The sequence below is a fragment of the Notothenia rossii genome, assembly GCF_949606895.1.
Source record: "Notothenia rossii genome assembly, chromosome: 6".
In the NCBI taxonomy this organism is placed as follows: domain Eukaryota; kingdom Metazoa; phylum Chordata; class Actinopteri; order Perciformes; family Nototheniidae; genus Notothenia; species Notothenia rossii.
Window position 1 is genome coordinate 30,574,169 of NC_136909.1, and position 24,766 is coordinate 30,598,934.

The 24,766-nt window shown below is 38.4% G+C and overlaps 1 protein-coding gene across 5 annotated transcripts in view; it reads left to right on the forward strand.

Annotated features, from left to right (window-relative positions):
- srrm4 (serine/arginine repetitive matrix 4) overlaps positions 1–24,766 on the forward strand; it is a 129,684-nt gene that overhangs the window by 75,386 nt on the left and 29,532 nt on the right. For all 5 annotated transcript variants that reach the window (XM_079690569.1, XM_079690568.1, XM_079690570.1 and 2 more), the window contains one exon: positions 23,379–23,513. In XM_079690569.1, the coding sequence (XP_079546695.1) occupies positions 23,379–23,513 (135 nt within the window). The remainder of the gene's footprint in view (positions 1–23,378; positions 23,514–24,766) is intronic.

The window sequence follows — 24,766 nt, forward strand, 5'->3', positions numbered from 1 at the left end:
GCACTGCAAAGCATTACAAAGAACTGTGTGAAAGGAAATAGAAGTAGAAGGAAACAAATAATTGACAAGGAAGACTCTGAGAGTGACATTTTGAGATTAGCCTTTTGGGGGCACAGGAGCAGCCAAGGTTATTACATTTTACTTAATATCATACTCTTATGAATCTGAATTATTTCTTGAATCTCGGCTAAAGGGAATTGAATTATATGTAGGCACATAATGTACAGCATTGAATACACGTATAAAAGATGAGAGAGAAGTTGAAACACTCCTTTGTGCTCTTACTGACTTGACATGAAATGGAGAGTAGGTAATCTTACAGACAGTAAGAAATGACCTATTCCTTTGAGAGAGTCATTGTCTGTGAGTGTGGTAGCTGAGAGAGAGGGACGGCTCGGTCATTACCACCTATTAGATCTTCACAAAGCGGGGACGTCCCTGGACATGAAAAATATATGACCTAACTTTCAACGCGAGTCATTTGGCCTCCAGCAAAATGGGTCACTAAAAGAGAAACAAAGTCATGCGTTTTGTTAGCAAGCCGAGAAGGATTGATTTTGCTTCTTTATATCAAATGAGCTGATATTTCTTCACTTAAAACTTAAAACGTATGCAGTATTCCATATACTGTATATAAGAATTGGATTTATTAACCGTGATGTCACACATTGATTTTAGGACTACAGTTTGAATCCTAGAGCATGGCCGTCACTATCTTGTTTTTGGAAACAAAAGTGACACTAGATGGTGGAGATATGTACAACTAAACGCTAACAAATAAATGTTTAGGCTACACAAAACCTTACAATTACCTTTTGAGAACTATAAACACAAATTGATAGGTTCCGCAACCAAAACAAACATACCCAAGCCGGACAACACTGTGGGAGCGACCTGCAAACGCAAGGGAGCCATGCCCTAAAGCTTTCACTGCCAACATTTGTAAGAGCTTGCATACATTATATGATGTGACAGGTTTTGAATATACAGCAGCTGAAAAAAATCATAATCATAATAAAATCAGTGGTGCTTTGGGGGATAGACTGATAGTTATTGCCGCATCCAACTGAAATTTGCCACAAGGAAGCACAATCACTCATAATGACAGTAGGCAGAAATCCCTCTCGGACTAGCATTGCACCAAGGCAAAGCCCCTTTTAAATATTCATACACACCGCAGAGTTTGGTATATTGGAAAAACAGAAAAGTCCTACATAATAGGCTGGAGCCGTTTTTCCCTGGCAGGAAATTTAACTCCAGTCAGAAAACTCCCAGGAGCATCTTATTTAGTTGACACACACACACACACACACACACACACACACACACACACACACACACACACACCCACCCACCCACCCACCCACACACACACACACACCCACACACACACACACACACACACACACACGCACGCACGCACGCACGCACGCACGCACGCACGCACGCACGCACGCACGCAGGCACACATACACACACACACACACACACGCACACATACACACACACACACACACACACACACACGCACACATACATACGCAGACATTTAAACAACAGCTTTTTCCTACAGTGACTGTCTCTCAGACATGTTGGTTTCATATTTAATTTTTCCTTTTTTGCCAAGTACGCTTCTTCTTTGTAGCTGGACCCCTGAAGCGGTCATAGTATTCATTATTAAAATGCAAACTTATCAAAGTCAACTCCTCATCGCTTAAATTAAATCATTTCAAGGCTGACTGGCTCCCACGTCTCTGGCTTCTATTTCATTTTCGCTTCTTGCCCATCCTCATTTCAGGAAGACGATCTGCCATTCATGTGAAATTGCCAACATGTGCATAACTGATGGAAGGGTAAGGGTGAACACTGTGGCGGTGTTGATGTCAGAAATGCAATCGGAGATGGGAGCGGAGGAATTAATTGACCCCCAGCATTTCTCCCTCCCTCCATTGTCACTTTTACCTCTGCTGTCGCTTCTTGACACAAAATGTCACCATTAAGGTTCACTGCAGGTTGCTTTGTATTCTGTACTCAGAAGAGTACACAGAGAACAGTTGTTTGTTTGCAGAGACTGAATGTGTGTGTTTAGCTGCATTGGCCCAAATAAATGAAAAGGAACATGTCTAACTGCCTCAAATGTCTATATTAAGAATGTATGTCTCTAAACCTCTTATGATTCCAGTTAAGTATAACACTCTTGGCTCATTATATTATTATGGCTGTTTCCAATATTCAGTCATAAATAATGAATCCATTTTGCCTTGTGCTTTACTGTAACATCAAAATGTCCCCACAAGCCAGGATTCATGCTTTTTTAAAAACCTATAAAATAACTTTTATTGCCTTTTAGCAGTAAATTGACGATTATATCTGAGAGGTCGTCAGGGGTGTTGATCAATACCAGTGTCTCCCGGTTTTAAAGCGACCCTAGGCATATAACAGCTAGTCATTAGTGCAGTTACAGCTGCTCTAGGGAAACCTTTAATGAAACAAGGACTCAGTGTCAAAGACAGTGGACCACCCTTCACTGTTTAGTATTATCACAGAGACATGATATGTGAATGATCCAGTCTGTTCAGTTACACGTTGGCTTAATTAGTTAAGCAATGTCGTAGACTTGTAGACAATGTTGGCTATTATTCTTTGCATTGAGACTCTGTTATACTCTGACTCTTAATACAATGTGAATGGCAGCATGATTTAACCGGATTGTCAAAAGATTAAATTGACCAGAATGTGATGAGCTCCCTTTTCACCCACTCAGAACTAGGCAAATTAGACTCTGTAGAAAATAGCCTAATAAATAAATGAATATATAAGTTTGTTTATTTGTGTCAGTGAAGTGCTGTGGAGCTAAAGGCTTGGTATAGCATTTCTTTTGAAAGAAATTATGCATTTTCGTTTCAACTGTCATGATCAGTGGATTTTGAATGAGTCAAAAAAATGAAAGCGATCTTACTGTATGTTGCGATATCAACTTCCTTTTAACTTCATCTGTTGGAGAACAAATTGTTACACCAAATTGGAATGGTATAAAGGAGTCAAGTTAATATGTTTGCTGAATGAGAACAAGCTAGCTGAAAGTTAGCAAGTGAGCTAGCTTGTAGAGCGTTATCCCCCCTCTTTAAAATAATGTAAAATCTGTATACAACATTTCAGAGTTTAGTAAATGCCAAAGCACAGACAAAGAACAAAGAAGTTCAGAAAGCTATTGAAACTGACAACCATTTTGTCCGCTTGCGACTTTTTGGCCATTTGCTCGGCAGCAGTTCACCAAGTAAAGATTCCATACGTTACTAAACCTTTAACAGTGGCTGTTTTGTGAGGATGTATGTCTTTCTCATTTGACAGAACCTTGACTCTATTCCTTTATTTTACTGCCTGGCATAATGATATAGTCAAACTTTAACGGAGAGACTAATGTCTAGGCTTGATTCCCTTGAAAACTGATACCATTTCTCGATATTTTAGTTTTAATTCATATTTTTTGGCACTTATATCATTTGTTCACCTGCACACAGGTTCCAATGAAATATCAGAGCTTCCTTAATGCCACATCAGATGAACATACTGTAGATAAGGTATCCAAAGCAACAAGCTGATTCTGAGTAGTGCCACTGCCATTTCAAGGTCATTATCAAGGTCAAAGAAAACAACGTAGAGGGTCAAAATTGGTACTCTGAGGGCACTGACTATTTTTCAAAGGGTTATCTTCCCTGTGTGCTACTTTCAAGTGTGAGTTTTATTCGCAATGACATTCCAGTAGCCGGCACATCCTACTGAGAACTGATTAGGACAAATGGAGCTGACAGGTTTGTGGCTGTACCCGGACTGAGAAGGACATGTTAGGAAGTAGAGTAGAAATCTCCTGTTATGTCAGGCCAAATGACACTGTGGCGAGATGGGAGATATGATCCTTTTAGGGAACTTGGAATCACTTCTTTTCGACGTTTTTGCATTTTTTTTGTAATAAAAACTGAGCATTTCCTAGCCATCTCCTCATAACAACCCCAAATGACTTGCAACAAAATGGTGGATTACTGAAAATCATCATCAGGTTTTAATGACCAACTATCAAAAGGTATAAATAAGAGACATGCTGTCAGTTTTCAGCCATCAATAACTATTACATGAGTTTAATACAGGCTAGTGACTATGAATCCTTATGAATTGGGTGATTGCATGATGTTTTCTCCAGCTGAGAAAATGTTGTACTTTGGCAAGTCAATTTTCATTTCCATTGGCAATTATATTTTCTTGTCTGACACTTCGGAAACATTGGTTGGAAATCTATCTCGTGGCTTGTGACCTACTTTTTTGACAGGTCCTTATTTAAGTTGATGGTTAAAGCGGCAAAATGTGGTTGTTTGCCAATTGTAGTAATAAGTATTACCATTCAAACTTGGGGCAGAACTTTCTTAAATACAAATTGTTGTTTTTCTTAATGTATTTCTGTATTCTTTGTGTCACTGTTTTAGACTATTTAAAATAACTGCCTTCAATTTACTGCAAAATTGTCCTTTTTTTTTTTTTTTTTGGAAATGTGTCTTTGACCATACCTTGAGATAAAGAAGAATGAGAAACTAAGACATCTACTAGCCACCAGAGATATGGACATAGCATGTTCCGTTTAATTTGTCCACTAATTACATTTATCTGGCAGGCATTGGGGTGATCTGGGGATATTATACCTATTTATAAGAAAGATATTGAATGTATCTGGCATATGAGCTAATTTCAGTGGCTTCCTATCATTTTTGATAGAAGCGAAGAAGGCTTTTTTCCTTTTTTTATCACACTAGCCCTGATTAATTTGGAAAACATGAAAGGCTCTCCGATAGCCACATAATTAAACTGTTATTTTGGGGGCGTTCAATTTAAACTTGTGCTCAGCAGTGCCCTTGCAGTATAAAGAGAATTGCTTTGTCTCAGCACTCTCTTTGACTCCAAAGACAGTTTAAAGAAATATAGTCGCAATAAAACACCAGATCTCACTACAACAGGAGGCTCAGAATGAATGATTTGCCTTTGATCCAACTAAAGCAATGCACAAGTTCCTTTTGTCCCCAACTGAAATGAGTTCTGTGGAATCCTACTAAATTATTAAGCTTGTGCTAGAAGTTTGACTTTTTGATTTTTCTTGCATTGCATTGCTCTGAGGAAACCGTTGTCTCAGAAATCAAAATATTAAAAATAGAAAGGATTTGGTTTTGTATTAATCAAAATGCCTCATAGACTGACATTGCTGAACATCTGCCTGATCTAATCAACTTCACATTAAGCTACATTGTCTATATTTGGATATTATTACAGCACTTACTGCAGCAGAATGCAGCGGACTCCATTACATCATGGCATGGACATTGAGCTGCCGGCCACAATTTGACTGCAGGACGCCCTCATCTTGTTTAATATATTTAGCCAAGGTTGGGGGAGGTTGGCCTATCAAGTGATGATTTGCGTAAACAAATAGATCCTGACTGGTGGCATAATTGCTCTCATGATGGCCAAAGGGCAAACTTAATGCAATGAGATATCAATGTCAAAGTCAAAGAGTATAACAGAGTCTATTTTAATCAAATGTTTGTAGTCCTTGATTTTGTTTGCTTCTTGCCTCCTTATTCAACTTGATGTAAAGTGGTTTTAAAAAGCATATCATGTGAATAATTTGTGTGTGTGTCTGGGTAATTAAACATTTTATTTAAACTCATTCTGCATAATAACTATCCAGCAGCAGACGTGTATTCTGGGGTAGTCCTGATGCCTTAGATGTAGAGACGTTGTAGAGGAAAAGGGTTTGCTTGTTGACTCTCCTCTCTTCGTCTTCAAGAAAACCTCTTGCGTGATTGACATATTTACTACTAAAAGTCCTCCACCATCCCTCTCCATCTGCCGCTGCCCTTAACGACACCTCATCATGTTGAGAATGGGCAGATAGAGGCAAGAGATTAGGGGCTAATATGGTATTGGAAAAGTAGGAATAATCTCACAGACACCCTATCTTTTCTCATAAACTCTGCCATGAGTGCAGCCTGACTGACACACTGCTGCACTCATTGAATGACAGCCGCCAAGGTTAGAAAACGTCAGATTGGAGGAATTTAAAAGCCGGTTAGCAACGTACTGCCTTAGCCCTCAGGTCATCATTGGGAATGACCGCCCGTGCTATCAGCTCTAATCCTGGCCTCAAGCTCCGTTCCCTGTTACCACTGGACCAATATTGCTTTGGGACTCACAATGGTTTTGCAATAACTTTTCAAAGATATATAGGGATTTTGTGACGTCTTTAAATTGTAAAGTTAAAGTTCCTGACTGTAATTCAAAGAAAGGCAAAAGTCTACTGATAATACCAAATGTTTTTTATTATTTATTTATTTATTTATTTTTTAACTCTAAGTTTTTTCCATTTGCTCTCTTCTAACTTTTTTTTTAGAAATTACATTAATATTCTACTAATGTTCAACCGCAAATGCATACAGGCAGACCAAATACTGTTATTTTCATCAACATGATAATGAAATGCTTTAAGTGCATTTGATGTATTTGCAAATTCCCAAAATGTTCATAATGATCATATCTGAAAAACTTAGTTTTTTCAATATCCACCTGTAGCAGTTAATGTATGATATACTGATAAAATGTCAATTCAGTAAGTCAACAGTGGCTTGAAGCAGGGACCTGTTCTCACTATCATAAAACATGGAGACATAGGTGGAAAAAAGTATTAACTGTGCATGCAATTTAATAACTGCATTGTTCTGCGACAAATTATTTCTTAAATGTCACGTAAAGGAGAGACCCAGTTTCTATAATTGGAATAATGGATTAGAGAAGCCTTGTTCATACGGCAAGATATCTGCTGGATAAACCTGATTTCTTGACAATATAATTATGCAACTGGGTTTGAAATGGGGTCTTTGCAAGAGCGCATGACCTAGGCAGGGGAACAATAATGCAGCAGTACAGTGAGATGATGGCAAACCTTATCGCAGTTTCACATCCATCCATCCATCCAAAATAATTGAATGAAAAGATCTAAAAAGGTCAGTATTTGTTAAATTCTCTTTTAAAAGGAAAACCTTTGCTCTCCTATTATAGAAGGTCCTCTGATTGTGCGATTATCCCAAAGTTCTTCCAAAAAACAGCATATTATTCAATATTTATATTGTACTACTGCTATTCTGGGGATTGTTTGCATACAGTTCTAAGCATACTAAACTGTATCAGCTCCAAACATTGCACAATCAGACTGCCTTTCTTTTAAACTTTGTCTCCTTCAGTTCCCCTGAGGAAAAAGATTGGCCATCACACTCCTGAGTCACTTTCACTTCGTCCTTCCCTCGCTATTATTTCCTGCTTATTGTAAGTCTGCGACAAAAGGAAGAGATTCAAGTTTACATCTATCTGCCCACTTCTCAGGCCCTGCTGCTTTTGATGTTCACTCAGAGAAGGGCTGCATTTCCCAGCAAAATGACAATAAACCGGCGGTCAATACACTGACAACGTTCAAAGAAGCCGACAGGCTTTCTGCCAGATACCTCATACATGCCTTAAGGAATATTCTCCAACATATCTTATTTCCCAAAATGTCCTGCACAATGAAAACCGATATTAAATATGCAATTTATTATGCCTGCTTACCTATGTTATTAAGCAGTGATGCTTTCCAGCGAGTTTTCAAATTAGATCTGGATTCAATATGCTCGGTGTGCGTACACACTGTATAATACATTGATGAAATATGTCTTTACCTTGAGAATCACTTCATTAAAACTCTAGCTGGCAGGACTGTCAACCATTTGGTCATGATAAGGGAAAATTCAAAGAATTAATATTGTACTTATTTTTTTAGGTCTAGTGTTCTTATATTTTTCAGAATCACTGTACCTTCAAAAACTGTGGTAAAAACGTACTGCTAACCAACCAGAGCTAACAAGTTCATAATCTAAGAGGCGGCTGGCTGCGGCTGTACATTTATTTATACAGATAGATAGATAGATATATAGATATGGTTGATATGTTATTAATCTTCTTATTGAAATCTCGACTAGAAAGAAATATTGCCCAAAATGTAAACTGTTCCCTATAAAACCATTAGCTGAAAGGTTGCATGTTGTCTTGGCTTTTTGAGCATCTACAAAATCAGGGATTCCCATATATTTTATATTTATTTTAATGAAAAAAAGCGTTAAACTTTAAAAAAGGAGGAGAGGTAACACTTTGTGAATCTTAATCTAGTGTATTAACAAATAGGTTTGCTTTGGAATTTTGGTGCATAACATCAACATAGTAAGTGAAATTCAATTTAAAAGCAAGGGTTGGAGAAATATTTAAATAAAATAGAAGAAAGATACAATTAAATCTAAATCTATAAACAGATAAGTACAAGACATATAAATATTCAGAAGAAGAACATTTAAAAAAGATAAAGTATAAAATATCTGAACTAAAATGGAATATATGTGCACCTTTAAGAATATGCTGTTAAATGAATTTGCTATTGTTTAGTCCAAAATCTACTAAATAACCTTTTAAGGTTTGTCGGATAATTTGTAGAACCAACGGTATTATAGTGTTCAAAGATGAACACTACTTTTGACTTTAAGGGGGATTATCTTTTAATAAGGTTTAAGCTAAATTTAAGATGACCCTTTAAATAAGAAAATCATTTAGAGCCATTTGGCTTTTAAGCTTTTGAATCAAATCCTATTAAAGTTGTATGTTTGTCACATCAGCTTCCAACCTTAAACAAAGAGAAAGACAGTGTTCTGGTGCAAGTTACTGTACATTGACTGGACAATAATACAATTATACTGAAGGCAGGCATTCTTAATATTATTTATTAGAGCAACTTGTTATTTACTCTAATTGTTTCCTCCTGAGGATCAGAGGTTACATAGCTAAATAAATCCCCTCCGGACCTTGGCCGCGTTGGCCATCCCAAACATTAAAGATAATGGAATAATTCACTTGCCCTTGAGCCCCTTGCCGTGCATTCATACAGAACTTCTTATTGGGTTGCCAGCAAATTGAATGAACCTCCTCTCCATAAAAACGTAATGGACTCCCTCGGATAGCCCTCTAAACAACATGGACGGTACGGAGAGGTGAGATGAACCAATTTATTATCCGACTTTGAAGAAGGTGCGTACCGAGGGGAAGGTCACTCTCTCATTGATCACCTGTTCTCCCGTAGGGAAATAATAATTATGTGTACCAACATGCACCGAGGTGACCTCCAGCCACCACCGGGAAGGGTTGGAAATCCTCCAGGGAGGAAGTAGCCCTGTGTTGTGGAACAGTATTGTTTAAGCATAGACTAAATGGCTTTATGTCATTGTTTGCGTTCATGGTGATGTGAAAGTCTAGCTTTTTATGAACAGTAAGGCATACATGATTTATTGCCCTTACATGTGTTTCTCAAAGACTGGGTTTTAATTTAAAATGATGCAACAGCATGGTTGTGCCAAACTATTCTGCTCAAAGAGATAAATTGTTAAATATTGACATATCATTTCAGGCTGAAAAACCTATTTAAGAGAAGATTTAGCTTAAAGCGTAATTATAATTAAAACAACTTATAATAATAATAATAATAATAATAATGCATTACATTTTTTTATTAGAGCGCTTTAACATGTGCTCAAAGCGCTTTACAATGACACATTACACATATTAGACATGTAAGAGTCATTACTGTGGACATTACCGACAGGAGCAAATGCAGGTAAAGTGTCTTGCCCAAGGACACAACGGCCTGACGCAGTCTTATGTCGCGTCTTATGACACAATGCGCACATTTTTTCTCTTTGCTCTGTGGCTATCAGTTCTGAGAGCCAAGAGGATGCATTCTGTGCATAAGAGTGATATCAAATGTGCTGGTAGACCTTCATAAACATGCTTGTAATGCAATCCCAGTCTTGCCAATCTAAATCATGATGAGGCCCGGGCTGCGACACAAAACCCAATTAATTGAGAAGCAAGATAGGTAGTAAAAAAAAACATCTGGTACCTCTGCCGGTGCAGCTTTACTGAGGAAAATCAAACCCAAACCTCTGATTGAAAATGCAGAATGATCCTGCGGGGCTGCAACAATAATTATTTTACCATCAACTAATCTTTGATTAAGTCATCATCTAAATATACAAATTGTTTGGCTTATAAATTGTCAAAGTAATTAGTTACATGTGTAAATTGCATTTTTCTTGAAGTTGTACTGTATGGTGTATACTACAGTATGTCCCCACATCAGTCTAAACCCGCCAATGTGCCAAGGTCCAGGTGAACTGCAGGCAGTTATTTAAATTATCTTAAATAGGCTTGAGAAATTATAAAAACAATGGTATTATTAATAACACAATATTCAAGTGAGTGGAAGGTCAGTGTCAGCTGATTGGGATGGATTTATCCTCGGGATTTAATGCGACATTGACCCTATGTTGCATAGAAACAAAACTTGACTACCATGCCACCTCTGAGTAAAGTATATGTTGGAGGCTGCTCTGCCTATCATGAAATGCTAATGGTGTTTCTGTCTCAAAATCAGATCAAGTCGAGCTAACAGCCAGCAGTGCCCACACTGATTAGCATGGAGGGGGGAGAGGTGGGCGGAGGAAAGGGAAGACAGCGGGGGTCTTGATTGCTCTCTATAGTCATCACATTCTGCATACCCTGCTCCATTTTTAAGATGATTATTTTAGATGTGAATGCCAGGTTGCATAGCTAATGTAATGTCATCTTAAGAGCCAACAGTAATATGTCACACTTGTAACTGAAGCCTTCAACTTCTCCTAGGCACATATACATGCATAGTCATGTATCGGTGGGCTGCGTGGTACTACTACGTGGTATTACTTATTCTAATTAATGGGCTGTCAGCAGTGTAAATATATGTAAATGTAGGAAAAGGATGAAATGGTCACATTGACATTTTCTTTTGAACTACGGTTTTGCCTTCTCCATCATGTTTTATTGGAATTAGCAAAGATATGAGAGGGTGGAAAAAAGTGCAACCAAATCGCTGAGCAGTATATTTTAGGCAACAACAACACCGAAACCAGAAATAAACATATACTTACTTGTTAATACATACCCTGCCTTGGTATCTATTTGACTCTCAATGAGACCATAATGTGCTAAATGTACATCATGCTGTATTAAGACTTTTAAACCATAAAGTCATTTGGAAAATGTTTGCTTAGGGGATAAACTTCAAGAGAAGTAGGGTCTTGTTCTTGTAGACTACTAAACAATCTGACTGATTTTTGCAACCATGGTGGAGTACCCACCTAGAGGTCATTTGAAATAATGCAGGTTTGTTGTTTGAGTTGACTTCACTTTTCTCTCCCTGACGTTACGGCTTGGTTGTGAAGAAGAAATGGACATAGTGGTTGTGTTAGGAAGTATATAGATGATGCTTATAGAGCACTGTGAAATTAATGCAACAGACAACTTTTTGAAGTGTTTCTTGAAGGACAGTGGAGAGAGATATGACTGAAGATGTAGGACACATAAAGACTGTCAAGGGCTGTCAAGTTAACGCGTTAATAAAAAAAATGTTAACGCCACTAATTATTTTAACGTGTGATTAACGCATGTGTATTTGTCTTCGGCCCGCCCCGTAGTTTCAGAACACAAAGGCTTGACTTTGTTGTTGTTGTTGTTGTTGTTGTTGTTAGTTGGATGGTGGGAGATTCTAGCGAGAGATATGGATTAGGGCTGATTATCTGTTCTAAAAGTACCTTAGACTAGAGGAATACTTTTCAAGTTTGTAATACTCTTACAAACACTCAACATATGAGTGGACAAATATGCTTTATGCAAACGTTTTGTTGTAAAATTACATTTGCATAAAGCATATTTGTCCACTCATATGTTGATAAGAGTATTAAAAACTTGAAAAGTATTACATATTACACACAGTAGGTACATTTAGAACAGATAAAAAATGTGCGATTAATCGCGATTAACTATGGACATCATGAGATTAATCGCGATTACATATTTTAATCGACTGACAGCCCTAATAAAGAGACAATATTGAGGGACAGAGAATGCAGTCAGGTGAATAAAGAGAAGAGATGGAGAAAGAGATAACACTGAGGATATGACACCCGTTGCCCGTAACAGCCCAAAGGGTGAAGTAGCAGACGTGGGAGGAGGTCCTGACTCTGATATACCACAGACAGCCAATGTCATGGGACTATGGAGCTCTAGTAGCAAAACCAAGACTTAGCTTCTTGGATGAGACTCAGATAGACAGAGACAGAAAGTTAAAGCAGCACAGAAACAAAGACGAACAAGCCTGAGGTCTGATACAAACATACGAACACAGTGGGGAGATTCTTAGCTGGAGATTGCATATTACAATTATCAACCACCAAGGTACATTATTAGCATCAAAATAGTGGTAGATCTGCTGGATTGGATGGATGATGCGGCTCCATCTGCCAGTGCGGCACACCTGGTAGGTGGCAGGGATGAGAGCACGAATGATCATGGGGATAGTTTACCTGTTCACATTGGCAAGCCAAAATCTGCATGAAAAGACAATGTGTGTAAACTGTAAAAAGCCCAGAAAAGGGAACAGGTTTTAATTGCTATTAATTTTATGATGTGCAGCTTCAATGAAAGTGCTGTATAATATTATTTAACTTTGGATTTGTGGTTAAAAAGTGTATATTCTATTTCTCTACCCTACTCTAGAAAGGCAGCTCAATTTGAGGTATCGTTTAGAATAAATTGAATTCCATGAATCCAATCATCAACCTGACTTTTAGCCATTTTCTGGCCCAGACGTTATTTATTATAAACATGCCTATTTGAAATTCACACATATGTGTGGACATGACATGAAAGTGAAGTGTGAAAGCACATTGTTATCCAGGAATCCAGATGTTACTTGTGACATTATGTCAAGCCTTACCCCCCTCCCTGACTTATTGTACATTGCTTTTAGGGCACATCAATCAGCAAGAAGGGTGGAAAGAAATCTCCTTCATTCTTAATTCTAGTAATTTTTTATCTTTTGACATTGATTATTTAATGGGAGAACAGATACTGTGAAACATGCTCAAAGGCGGGCCTTGGGGAATAATTCACATGGCTATTTTGCTTAGAAGAGGGCGTCAATGCTGAGATAAAAAAAAAAGATAGAGAGATGGGAAAATAAGGTAACATGTTTTTCCATCCTGAAGCTGTTCTCTAATTACCAGCATATATCTGGATGTTGTCAGGAGTTCCCTCACTCTCTCCCACAACGAGATGTCGATTGGCCCATTGAGTTTCATTCTGCCTGTCATGGCCGACTGCAAACTTGATATGTTTACTGACACAAATTAGTGTGGAACTCCAGAAGCTCATTAAGGCAGGGGGGAAGATTTCAATAGCAAAGTATAGGGTCCTAATGTGTTCCCGCCTCGAGGTCAGAACATCCAGAGAGGTGTGTGGAGAAACACCTAATTTAATGCCAGGAATTGTTCCCATGGAGCAACAACAAGAAAATGGTGGATAATTGGAGGTAGAAGTAGGAAAATGCTTTCCTTAATGCACAGAGAGTGGTTGCTTGTCTGTCAAAGAAGATTCTAAATTAGCTGCAGTGTCATGGGGAAATGTGATATAGGGTTATCCTTGCAGTTGCTGATAAATATCACTTGTTTAATTAGCTGATTAAGTTCAGCCAGTTGGCAGTTTTATTTTCTGTTTTTTCTCTCTATTAATTGGGAGAGGTGTGCTGCAAAAGTTGGAAATGTTTGTTTTGTCTCACCCAACAAATTAAGGGAAACCTTCCTTCTAGAAGCCCAACAACTCGAGAAATTGAGCAAGACATATTTTCCATTCCTGCACCCATCTGTCAGCTGCTCTTTGAGCAAGCAAATTAGACTTAATTGGAAAAAATAACAATTTCACAGCATTGTTAGCCCATTTCAAACTGATCCAACTTTCTTTTGATAACCTCAACTCTTTCTTTTCTCCTTCTTTGGTAAACTCCACAGAAAAACCTTCTGCCAGTCTTCCATCGGCTTTTTCCTCAGCAGCTTCCTCCTGGCGCAATGTCAAAGTCGTGCCAATTAAACATGGGGTGGTTCGCGCAATGATTATTGCTCGCTGCACTCCACATACATTAGCTACATTAGCATCTGCAGAAGGCTCTTCAGTAATCTCCTTCATACAGGAAGAAGTGCAATGAGGAAGTGCACCCCACAAGCTGCTAATTAAACCCAACCAGGCCCGCTTCCCTCCCTACGCCTCCACACAAAGAACCCTCTAATCACTTCTAACTCGATTTGGAAGCAAGTAATTGATGCACATGTAAGGTTTATGATGTGTGAAACAGGAGAAGCACTACCAGTTTGGATGAACAATCTGGACCAAGAGGACAATCTGACGCTGGAGTTATTTCTCTTCTAAATGCTTCGGAAATGTCTTCATTGGTTTAGACCACAAAGGGCATAACGTCAATGATGATGATGATGATCCACAGTGGAATAAACTTCGCCTTCCATTTAGTTTCTCAGGCCAAAGCGTCTTGTAGTAGAAATGAAATGTAAAGGAGCAGCTACAGGAAATGGTGCCATCTTTGTCAGAGCCCCGGGTTCAGCATGCAATTCACAGGGAAGTGCTGCTGCCCTTACTCTGACATGAGCTCACTCGGGCAGAAAAATGACCATGCAGACAGCCCTGACACATACTGTACATGTGACAATATTTGACATGTCACCATCCAATAAGACAGTTTTCTACTCAAATCACACACGTTGTGGAGGAGCAGCTTATCGTATAGAGACATTATCAAAATGTGTACATTCCTCAACGTTCCCACCTACACGGTCTCCCCTCCTCACAGGATGAGGCGACTCTTATCATGAACGCTAACCCTAACAGCTCTTGTGAATCAGAGCACTATGACTATGATTTGATTTTAGCTCAACAGAGAGTAGGCCAATAGAAAGAGCTGCCAATACGAATGGCAGGGTTACTCAAGTCAAATGACGCGTTTAGGCTGTGACTTACTGGCAAAAAAATGAATTCAAAAATGCTAATCCGCTCTATGATGATACACTTATAATGTACATAACTCTGTTGAGGAACATCTATTTCCTCTATCATAATTGAAATACAATCTTCCGACTTAAGTGGTAAATATTTGGGTAAAGATGGGGTTTTCGACTTTTTTGACAGTTATATGTATTGTAACATTTACTTTATTCAATTTCATATCGGCTTTTACTTTATTTATTTTTCTTAAACAATAGACCTGTTCTTTACTGCACAATATCTTAATTCACTAGTTGAGTAGCTGATTATATGTAAAGAGACCTCTAGGCTTTCTATTTAAACAAAAACAAGGTCCTAAGGAGGTTTATTTTATGCTAAGATCCCCTGGTATGCTTTACACTCTGCTTGTAATGCTTTTGTTCTTTTTAATTCCATTGTTTAAATAGTCCCTTAATTGCACCTTTATTTGCATTTGTTGGTTTTATATATTTATATATTTTGTAGATCACAACAGATGCTCAGCTCTTTAACTTGAAATAAGAGAGGCACAAACTGAGGCTCAGTCTTTTTAACACGATTCAGTTCAATATATCTTTAAACGTTCAAGCAGTGATTTAATTTTTTTTTTTTTTTTTATCACACTTTACCTGTATACATCCTACTCAGTCTCAATGGTAACCAATTCTACCTGACAATAACTGCTAAGAGAAGTCAGTAAGCCCCTTGACTAGATATTAGAGCAAAGTCAACTTGACCCCGTCAATTCAGTCTCATGTAATAGTGTAATAGGAAATTAGCATTGCGAATACATCCCAGTGTTGGAAGAGGTCATGGAGTATCTCCTGCATTATTATGCGTTGACATTTGATTGCTGTCTCACAGTTACACAGTTTTCCTGCTGGTTAGAAGCGTCGGGTCGTCATGATTGTCTCAAGCTCAAATGATCGCTTAAGGCAAATAAACTCACTGCTGCTAAGCCACGCTCACTCTGGCATTTTAATATTGCCTGCACATTTTTCTGTTGAGATTGTGGACGTGTTCGGAGCTTACTAATCACCCTGAGTGACCTTTGCTTGGAGTTACAGTTCTTAGGTAAACACTTCCCTGGCCGGAGGCAGAGGTCTGAGCCAATCGACTAATTTGTTCTGTGTGGAAGTGATTGCTGCTGAGTGGAGACTGCTTTAATTTGATTGATGTGTGGTTCACCAAGCGGTGGATTTGGTTGTAATTACTCTTTGTGCTCACCGTGATAAGGAAATTAATCAAGCCATTATGTTGCTCCCATTTTATCATCAGGACACAATAATTGAATAAACCAACCTCACTTGTCGTCAAAGTCACTCGCGCACATGCCTGCTGCTAGGGTAAAGGGCCCACTGTTGCTGATTGGCTGATAGTGAGGCGATGTTCAGCCTATTTAATATTCAAAGACTATGTAGCAATACTGTTTGAAATAATCAGGAACAGTTGTTCTCCAAGCGTAATCACAAAGCCACATTACCATCAATACGTCCAATGTACAATTAAGTAATCTACTTTATTAAGAAGTATTCAAATTCAAATTCAAATGATTGGTTAAGGTAACAATACTACCTTGTAAAAATAAGAATCCCACATTTTAAAATATTGCTCAATTAAAAACAAAATGTAGCTTTATTATCAGGAGAACATTTTCATTTTCCTTGACATAAAATATAATATAGTTTGGCTTGGACAACTATGGGACATTTAAATGTACTTGTGGGAATGTACTTAGTTACTTCCCATCATTGCTCTTCCCTGCAATGTGTAAAGCTCATCAATATAAATTGTTAAGGGAATTCATTTACAGAGAATCAATTTATAGATAAATCATGAACCTTGAAATTAAAATAAAGAAAATAAAAGTTCCATCATTACACCATTTCAGACTAATGTACTGTCAAAGCTTAATGCTGGTTGGATGTTACATTTGGAGCAAACTAGCGAAGACGCAATATTGCCTGGAGCCACTGTTGCCTCCTAACGGGGGCTGAACAGCCATTCAATCTTTGATGTTCGTTTCTATCATGCTGCCTTCCCATCATGTAAGGGAGAAGAGGTGGCCAATTTCGGGCTGATCAGAGATGCCCAAAATAATTTGTATGCATCCTTGCAATGTATTTTAATAAGAGGAATGAGACAAAGAAATCTTTAAACCATCCACACACATTTGGGAGAAAAACCTCCAATGCTGGGGAGGGAATTCATGGGGTGATTTTCTCACCTATAAAAAAAGAAACAACACTCACAAGAAGCAGACTTGTTCCATGGGACATGACAACCCGCAGAACACATTTACAATGGCAGCTACAAAACTGGATTAGTTTCATGGCAACATAAGTGTTCAGTAGTCAGATACCTTTGATCACACTTTCCCTAAGAGTAAAGCTTTGATTTAATTTGTATTTAGAAAAGATGGCAGCTTCAGTAAAGTGATTACATAATTTGTGTATGTGCCTAATTGATTTGGACTGCTTGATTTCAAGTTTGTGTCATGTAAACATCTCTTTACATCAAGAACACTTCCACAAAAGTATCCTCTTTGCATTGAAAAGTGCCTTGAGAGTCGGCCTTGTGAGGAAAGTGTTTGATCTTCTTTGTCTTCTTCTTTCTTTCTTCCATTGGGTGGTGATTAACTTGTTCTTGACTTGAGTCTGACATTTGGATAGATACTCTCAGTGTGAATTAAAGAAAAATGCCTTGGGACCACCCTGTTTGGGTTTTAATTGTGGCAGTAGATCACCTCTTTCCCTGGTACTTATCTCAACTATCATCACTCCTTTAATAATTATAATCAATTGTTCCTGGTGGCTCTGAAAGGGATAATGAAAAGTTAATTAACCTTCCTGAACCTCACAAGTGGCGGGAGAACTCATAAATCATCTGTGAAAACAGGGAGAAAAATAATCTACTTTACTGTCACTTACAGACATTTCTCTTGAGAGGACGAACGTCATGCCAGACTCTCCTCAGTCTCCATTATCAGCTCTGAAAGCCTTGACATGTTTACAAGCTTGTAACTTAGAACAGAGCTCTTAAAGTGCTAATGTGCGCAATTTGGCAACTGAGGGCCACTCCACTGTAAAGAGGAACGACACTGAGGAAATGTTTTTCCAATTATATGTGAAAGCAAAGTTTCTCCGTCAAGAGTTCTTCAGTTAATTTCAGTCATTGTTGAATGAACCAAAACATGATTTTTGTTTTCTTCTTAATTAAGGTTGAAATCATGTGCTTTTTCAATGTGGAATAAAAAAGTAATTCTGGACTGAAGTTTTCCTTTTCTTTTGATCCTTCTCAAAGTTGACGTATCATCCATTGATCGCCTGATGTTGTTTTCCTGTTGTTGCTTTTGGGTTAGATGTATTGATCCTTCTGTGTATGTCCCCTGTCTTGTTTGCCACAGTTTGTTATTCCCCTTCTCTATTAGGTTTAGGTCTTCTCAGCAATCTGCAGGAAGATGTAGGGATGGCATGGCAACTAAAATGACCCTCAGTTTAGGATTTTAAAATAAAGTCACCAAAAACAAAAGTCACTTAACATTTCACAACAAACATCAAAATGTTTTTCTCAACCCATTAGAAAAGGGTCTAGAAGAAAAAATCGAGTTAAATAAGCATTGTTAAATGTCATTAGAAATGAGCAATTATCATTGTAATGGTTCATACTTTGGGGTTTAGATCATTAAAGTGATAAGAAATAAATACTTCTTACATTTAGCAAGAAAGTATTCTTTTCAATTTTTCATTTACATTTACATTAAATGTGGAAGTGGATCCGAATCACGGGGCGGATATGCCCTTTATTTTTCCCTCATTGAAATGGCCTTGGTGTAAGTCTCTGCAAGTGCCCTTCTAGCAAAAGTGAAAGACTCTCTGACCCTGAAAAATCCCTCAGTAAAGAAAAATCAATGTGTGGTTTCACTTTTAATAAGTTATGTCCACACTACAGGCCATACATTCACTGTAATGTAATGTCCCAAGTAAATATAGCTTAATTTTAAAGAAATAATGCAGGATAAGAAAATCAACACCACTCTCATGGCTGTATGGTTCATATGAAGCAACTGCCAGCATCAGGAAGTTAACTTACTAAGGTTACTTACTAACTATTCATGCTCTCCAATGGTATCAACATTGGAATACCAGCATTTCTCGAGCTTACTAATTATCATTTTATACAGAAATTGTTATATGTGTGCAACAAATTCATAAAAAATTGCAGTGTTATTAATGGCTATGTACTAGACTATTTCTTTGCTGGGCACAGAGATTAAGTTGAGTTGAAATTGTGTGGATAATCCAGCATGCACTGGTGCAGAGATGTCTAATCAAACAAAAATAATTGTGCCAAATAGACCCTAGAAGCAAAGTATGTGATAGTACACTGATTTACGCTGAGACGGCAGAACACAACAAAGTGGATTTGTCTTGTTGCGCTTTCGGGGACAGATCGAATCAAAGAAAATGTACAAATGCCCCTCTAGTGCCTCTTAAATCTATCTGGTAAGATCTTGTTCTGTCACAGTGGGGTGTTTATAGACAGAAGGGTTAGAAGGAAAAGGTTGCATTTGAGTGCTGTGTGTGTTGTTGTGTGGATAGATCCTCCAGCTCTGCACACACTCAAACGTACCCAGAAGGCCTCCTGAAGCAAACTGTCAGGTGTTTTTTCTTCCCACGCTTGGAGTAAACACTTGATTTGAAAAAGCCGAGTGCAGATGAAAACATGTTTTGCAGAATGTAATTGAAGGCAGCTGATATTGCAATCTGTGTTAATCGCATGGTGTGATTTTGACACGGTTTTAATGCAAACACCGTAGCTGTGCAGCACTGTTTTGCTGGTTTGTTTAATGGCTGCCTGCATGCTTCTTTGCTTCGTGCACACCTGTACAATGTCAGCCGGTGTTGTGAGTTTGAGCCCTCCCACATAAAGCCATGCAGTGTTGTGTAAAGCAGCTGGCAGATTACAGAGCAGCTCCTGGCAGATATTGTAGCAGTTTATCTGAATTTAACATCGTAAATGGGCTGTGGACAATGAAACTGTACACAAACTGTGATGATCCCCCCCTGGACCTGGCAGTCGATGACGGTCTATGAATATATCAGCGCAGAGAAGTTCTCTTTTATCATCCCTTTTTTCTTTACCAACAGACCCTTTGGTAATGTTTCACATTTGTAATCCTGCACTGTTACCTGAAAACGACATCCACACGCAATGAAATGCCTCAACTAACGATGTGTTATCTATGAAATACAAAATGTTGCTCCATTTATAATTTTGGTCATTAAAATGTTTTCAGCCTCTCAAATATGGATAATTCCTGTGTAACTCAAAAAGTGCTTACTTTGTCAGACCAACAGTAATCCAAAGATAATTTGCTTACTAAATGAATGGATCAATTCAAATGATGAAATGGAGCTAAAACATTTAGTAAATTAATAGATTAAACTAATTTGCACTAACACATATGTGGCACAAAAAGAATAGTGCTCTGGATGAAATTCACTTCAGGAATTACTGCTACAATCTATCCCACATTTAGAGGAGGATCTAATAATCACATCCTCACTCTCTTTTACAAGAGTGTTCTCTTCCTGTTTGCAGTGTGCACCATCTGTCAGTATGTGTTATCCATCCACGTGCCAGCGTACAGCAGCCCTGTATGACAGGGCCGAGAAGCCCCATGTTGAGAGGAGACAAAGACTTAAATGAGAGCTAGTCACCGCATGGTCACCCCTCTTAGCCTCCGGTGACAGAATTACTCATCGCCAAGGCAGTAGTGCTGAGGCAAACATGTACAGTATGACACATGATGAGAGGAAAAGGTCACAAAGTCAAAAAGTGAGATGCTTCCAGAATCGGCTTTGTGCATTCAATGGTTTCAATGAGTGGCATTCCCATCATGCCTTATTTCAACAGGGAGTGTAATGGAGCTGATCCCAGCCTATGACTTTATTTCACCTGTGTTATGGTAAACAAATCCAGTCAGTATTTTGGAGGATTAACGTCCACATAATTCTTCGTCATCAACTGTGACTTAATCGGCTCAGTATTTGCTTTCATTTCAAGCTTTTTGCAAGTCTGGTGCTTTGAATTGTCCCTTTTTAAATAAATTCAACCGCTGCCTGGTTATGAAGGACTTTTTCAAAAAGGATTTTCCATGCTTGTGTGTGTTTGTTTGAACGCCTGTGTGTTAGTGTGTGTGACAGATACAAACAGTCAGAGATAAATCCTGGTGCTTATAGCTTGGAATGTTTGGGCCATAAATTGAGGGATATATATATATAATATATATAATCATCAAGGGAATGTGCATCCTTGATGGCAAAATCGATTTCATTTAGAACTCATCAAAAGCAGCTCTTACAGTGGCAGCAAATAACAAAGATGCACAGAAGGGAGGGCGGTTCAAGGAGCCTTGGCCACTTTACACTTCTGCTTTATTTAGGGACTTTGAACGGAGCATTTGACAGCGCAAATGTTTCATCCTTTTTGTGTCAAGTATAATTATTTATATTCAGATCTTCGCAGGAAGTATTAGCAATGTCTTAGACATCAATATATTTGCCTAAATCCAGCGAAATACCTCCTTACATGAGGTCTGCTTAATAGCTGTGAATTGACAGTGATTCCGCAGAATTCTTGTGCTATGTTGGATTTTTTAGAATGCATCAGATGAGTAAAAAAATGCAGGAGTTTGGTGTTTTATTGGTCTGAATGACTCACCTATAGAGCCAGGATTTCCTAGGGGAAAAAAAATGTCCTTGGTTTAACATGGTCTTTATATTCTACTTTGCTTTATTATTGCCGGATCGCAGTGAAGTAACGATCAAGTTACGCGGTTGTTGGTTTTGGTTATGCATTCAATATGCACCCCCACATATAAGAAACATAGGAATGCGGTTACATCTAAATGCAAATACAAGAGCAGTAGGGTAGCAGGAGAACATTAAATAGCTGAAACCAGAAAGTAGTGCTGCTGGGCCTATTATTGGGGTATGCACAAAATCACTATATGAACCTCCTACTGTTAGCTGGGATTAGTCTAGAAAATAATTTCCCATTTTAGATGGTCACTGTTACAAAATAACTAATCAAATACCAATAAATGACTGCCTCGAGACATGGCAGACATGTATGATGCCGACCAATTAACCACAACTATCGTGAAGTACACAGGTGATCGGAAAAGATAATTTAACCATATTCGCTGTTTGACCTGACGCTTCCAACTAAAATGCAGCCTTAAGGAGCAGTATAGAAAATCGAACAGACCAATCGGCTGTCTTAAATGATCAACCGCTGTAAAAATAATTATAAATCAATCCTCAATTTGTCATCTCTAACAGCAATAATTCCATGCAACGACACATTGAATAATACTATCAAACTTGTATTTTGGTCTCTAACAAACATTGGAGAACATTTGCAATGATCACCAGGACCTTTGAAGGTTCCTTTCCCATCAGCCTCCTTCATCAGAGTAATAGTCTTTATCTCCTTCATCACCTTCCAAACCCTTGGTCATGTTGGGGCACCCAGTCTGCCATTTTATATTATTAGTTCCGTGCCGGGGGCAATCCCCATACTATGCAGAGAATCAGAGGGAAGTGAAGGTGAGGAAGATGGAAAGGGACGGCTCCTGCCTGCTCGTCTCTGGGGGAAGAGGAGGAGTAATCTCCGGCTCTGATTATCTTCTCATTACAATCAGACGGGAGCCACTCGAAGAAGAGGAGAATGTGTAATTACGCTCAAATCTCCCATGACTGAAACAGAGGATAATAGGCAGGGCTAGAACTGTGTGCTCACATATAATCATTCAGTTTATTTAGTCATTTGTTCTGCAGCCAAACTTGACTATGGATGAACATTTTGAACACCTGACTTAAAGCAGCATTGTTCGGAAGCCAGAAATTATTTACCTTGTTTTAAAAATTGCTTAAACCTTTTCTTTTTTATGCCTGCTTTAAAATAGACTGCTAACTACAATTGTATAGCTCTGGTTTATCAGAAACACATTTGAAAGAGAACTTCAACCACACCAATAACCATGCATCTCATGTCGCTACATCTGCCCAGCACATGAGAAAACACCCTTTACCAAAATGCAGGTTAACTGAAGCATGTAAATAACATTTCAATTGACACCTCGATTTGAATGGGAAATGACTGCCCTCCAATTTCCCCAGAGAATGGCTGGCAGGGAGAAATGGAGGGGAATAAAATGCTTATCCAGTAGACCAGAGGGAATAAGGCTAACCAAGCATGCCAAAATCGTCCTCACTTTTGTATGATAGAGGCTTTAAGAAAAGTTCTCATGCAAAGGCAAGAGAGCAAACAGTAATTCAATTTCTGCCTCACAGCTTGGAGACAGCCGCCTGCCAGCCGCTCAAGACTGATGAGAGAAAAGCTGTGGACACCAGGGTGGACAGCGCGGACAGAAATGGCTGCATCAAAGGGAAAGGACGCAAACACCACAGTCATCGCAGGGCCCGGAGGTGAGTGAGAATCAATGATTTCAAAAAAGCACTTGAATACCATCAAGGAAGTTCTTCTCATCTTGAAATTCATCCCTTGAAGTTGTAGGATTGTTGATCATAATGAAACATTTCAGGTGATGAATGGTTTGTGATGTTATTAGTTTTGTGGTTGATGCTTTTGTAGATATTGGTACTGATGATGAAGCAGTACACCAAAAACTCCTTGAGGGCTCGACTCTCGGTGAGAAAAACAGAGCTAATCTCTGTATTCTGGTTCGGGGGAAAGTAAACAGTGTTATCAGCCCTGGCCCAGTGGAGAAATACAAACATGTTGTGAGGAATCCCACACTGTGTCATTCAGAACCTTTCTTTTCACCAGCACCTTAAACCAAAAGTCTCCTTCACACACTAACAATAGTTTTCAGGGTTTTTTATTCTGAGGTGGGATAAATCGATTCAGGCATTTTTCTCCTTTAAAAAGAAACCTTTCAATTAATCTGACACCTTCAAAGCCTTTTGCAGTCAAACACTAGGGGAGCAGACAGCGATATGTAAAACACGACGGAAGCCACATCGGAGGTGTTAGAGAGGATCATAAACATGAATCACTTCTCTTCGGATGAACTTTACCCAGCGGCTGCTTCTCTTTGTTTTTGAATTAGACAGAGAGTGCAGAGAACATGCAGCCATGCGGGCTTGTGATAATCATTTTTCTAGTTTGTGCGTGCAAGAAGAAACATCTGATAGAAGGAGCGCAGTGAGAAAGATTTATGGTGTTTGTTATCCTTGAAATAGAGCCTTTTTCTGCGATTTGAAGTTGCCCTTGAGCACTTTAGCTTTAAGTAGCAGTGAGATATGAGTGAGTTGTTTTAACTGCACTGAGGAATCACAAGACATGTCTTTAGGAAAGTAGACCTGATAACATCATTATCACCCGCTCAGCCAATGTTTTCCTATAGAAGGATATCAAGAGCATATCATAATCATATTTTAGTTACAAAAACATTCATTTAAATAGTTATTACACAGATAAAATACCCTGCTTTTTTTGTACACTTTCCCATAAGCTTAATAAATATGTATCTACAGTATAATGAGGTTTCATAAAAGTGTTTTAGTCTTTTCAGAGTTTCAGCCTAGGCATTGTGCCCAACTATGTTGTGACATTTAGTCTGATGTATCTTAGTTGACTGATTTCTTATATTTCACCCTGATGCTGTAAAAATCCTGCATTGTTTTGTACACGTGACAAAAAAATTAATCAGAGAAAA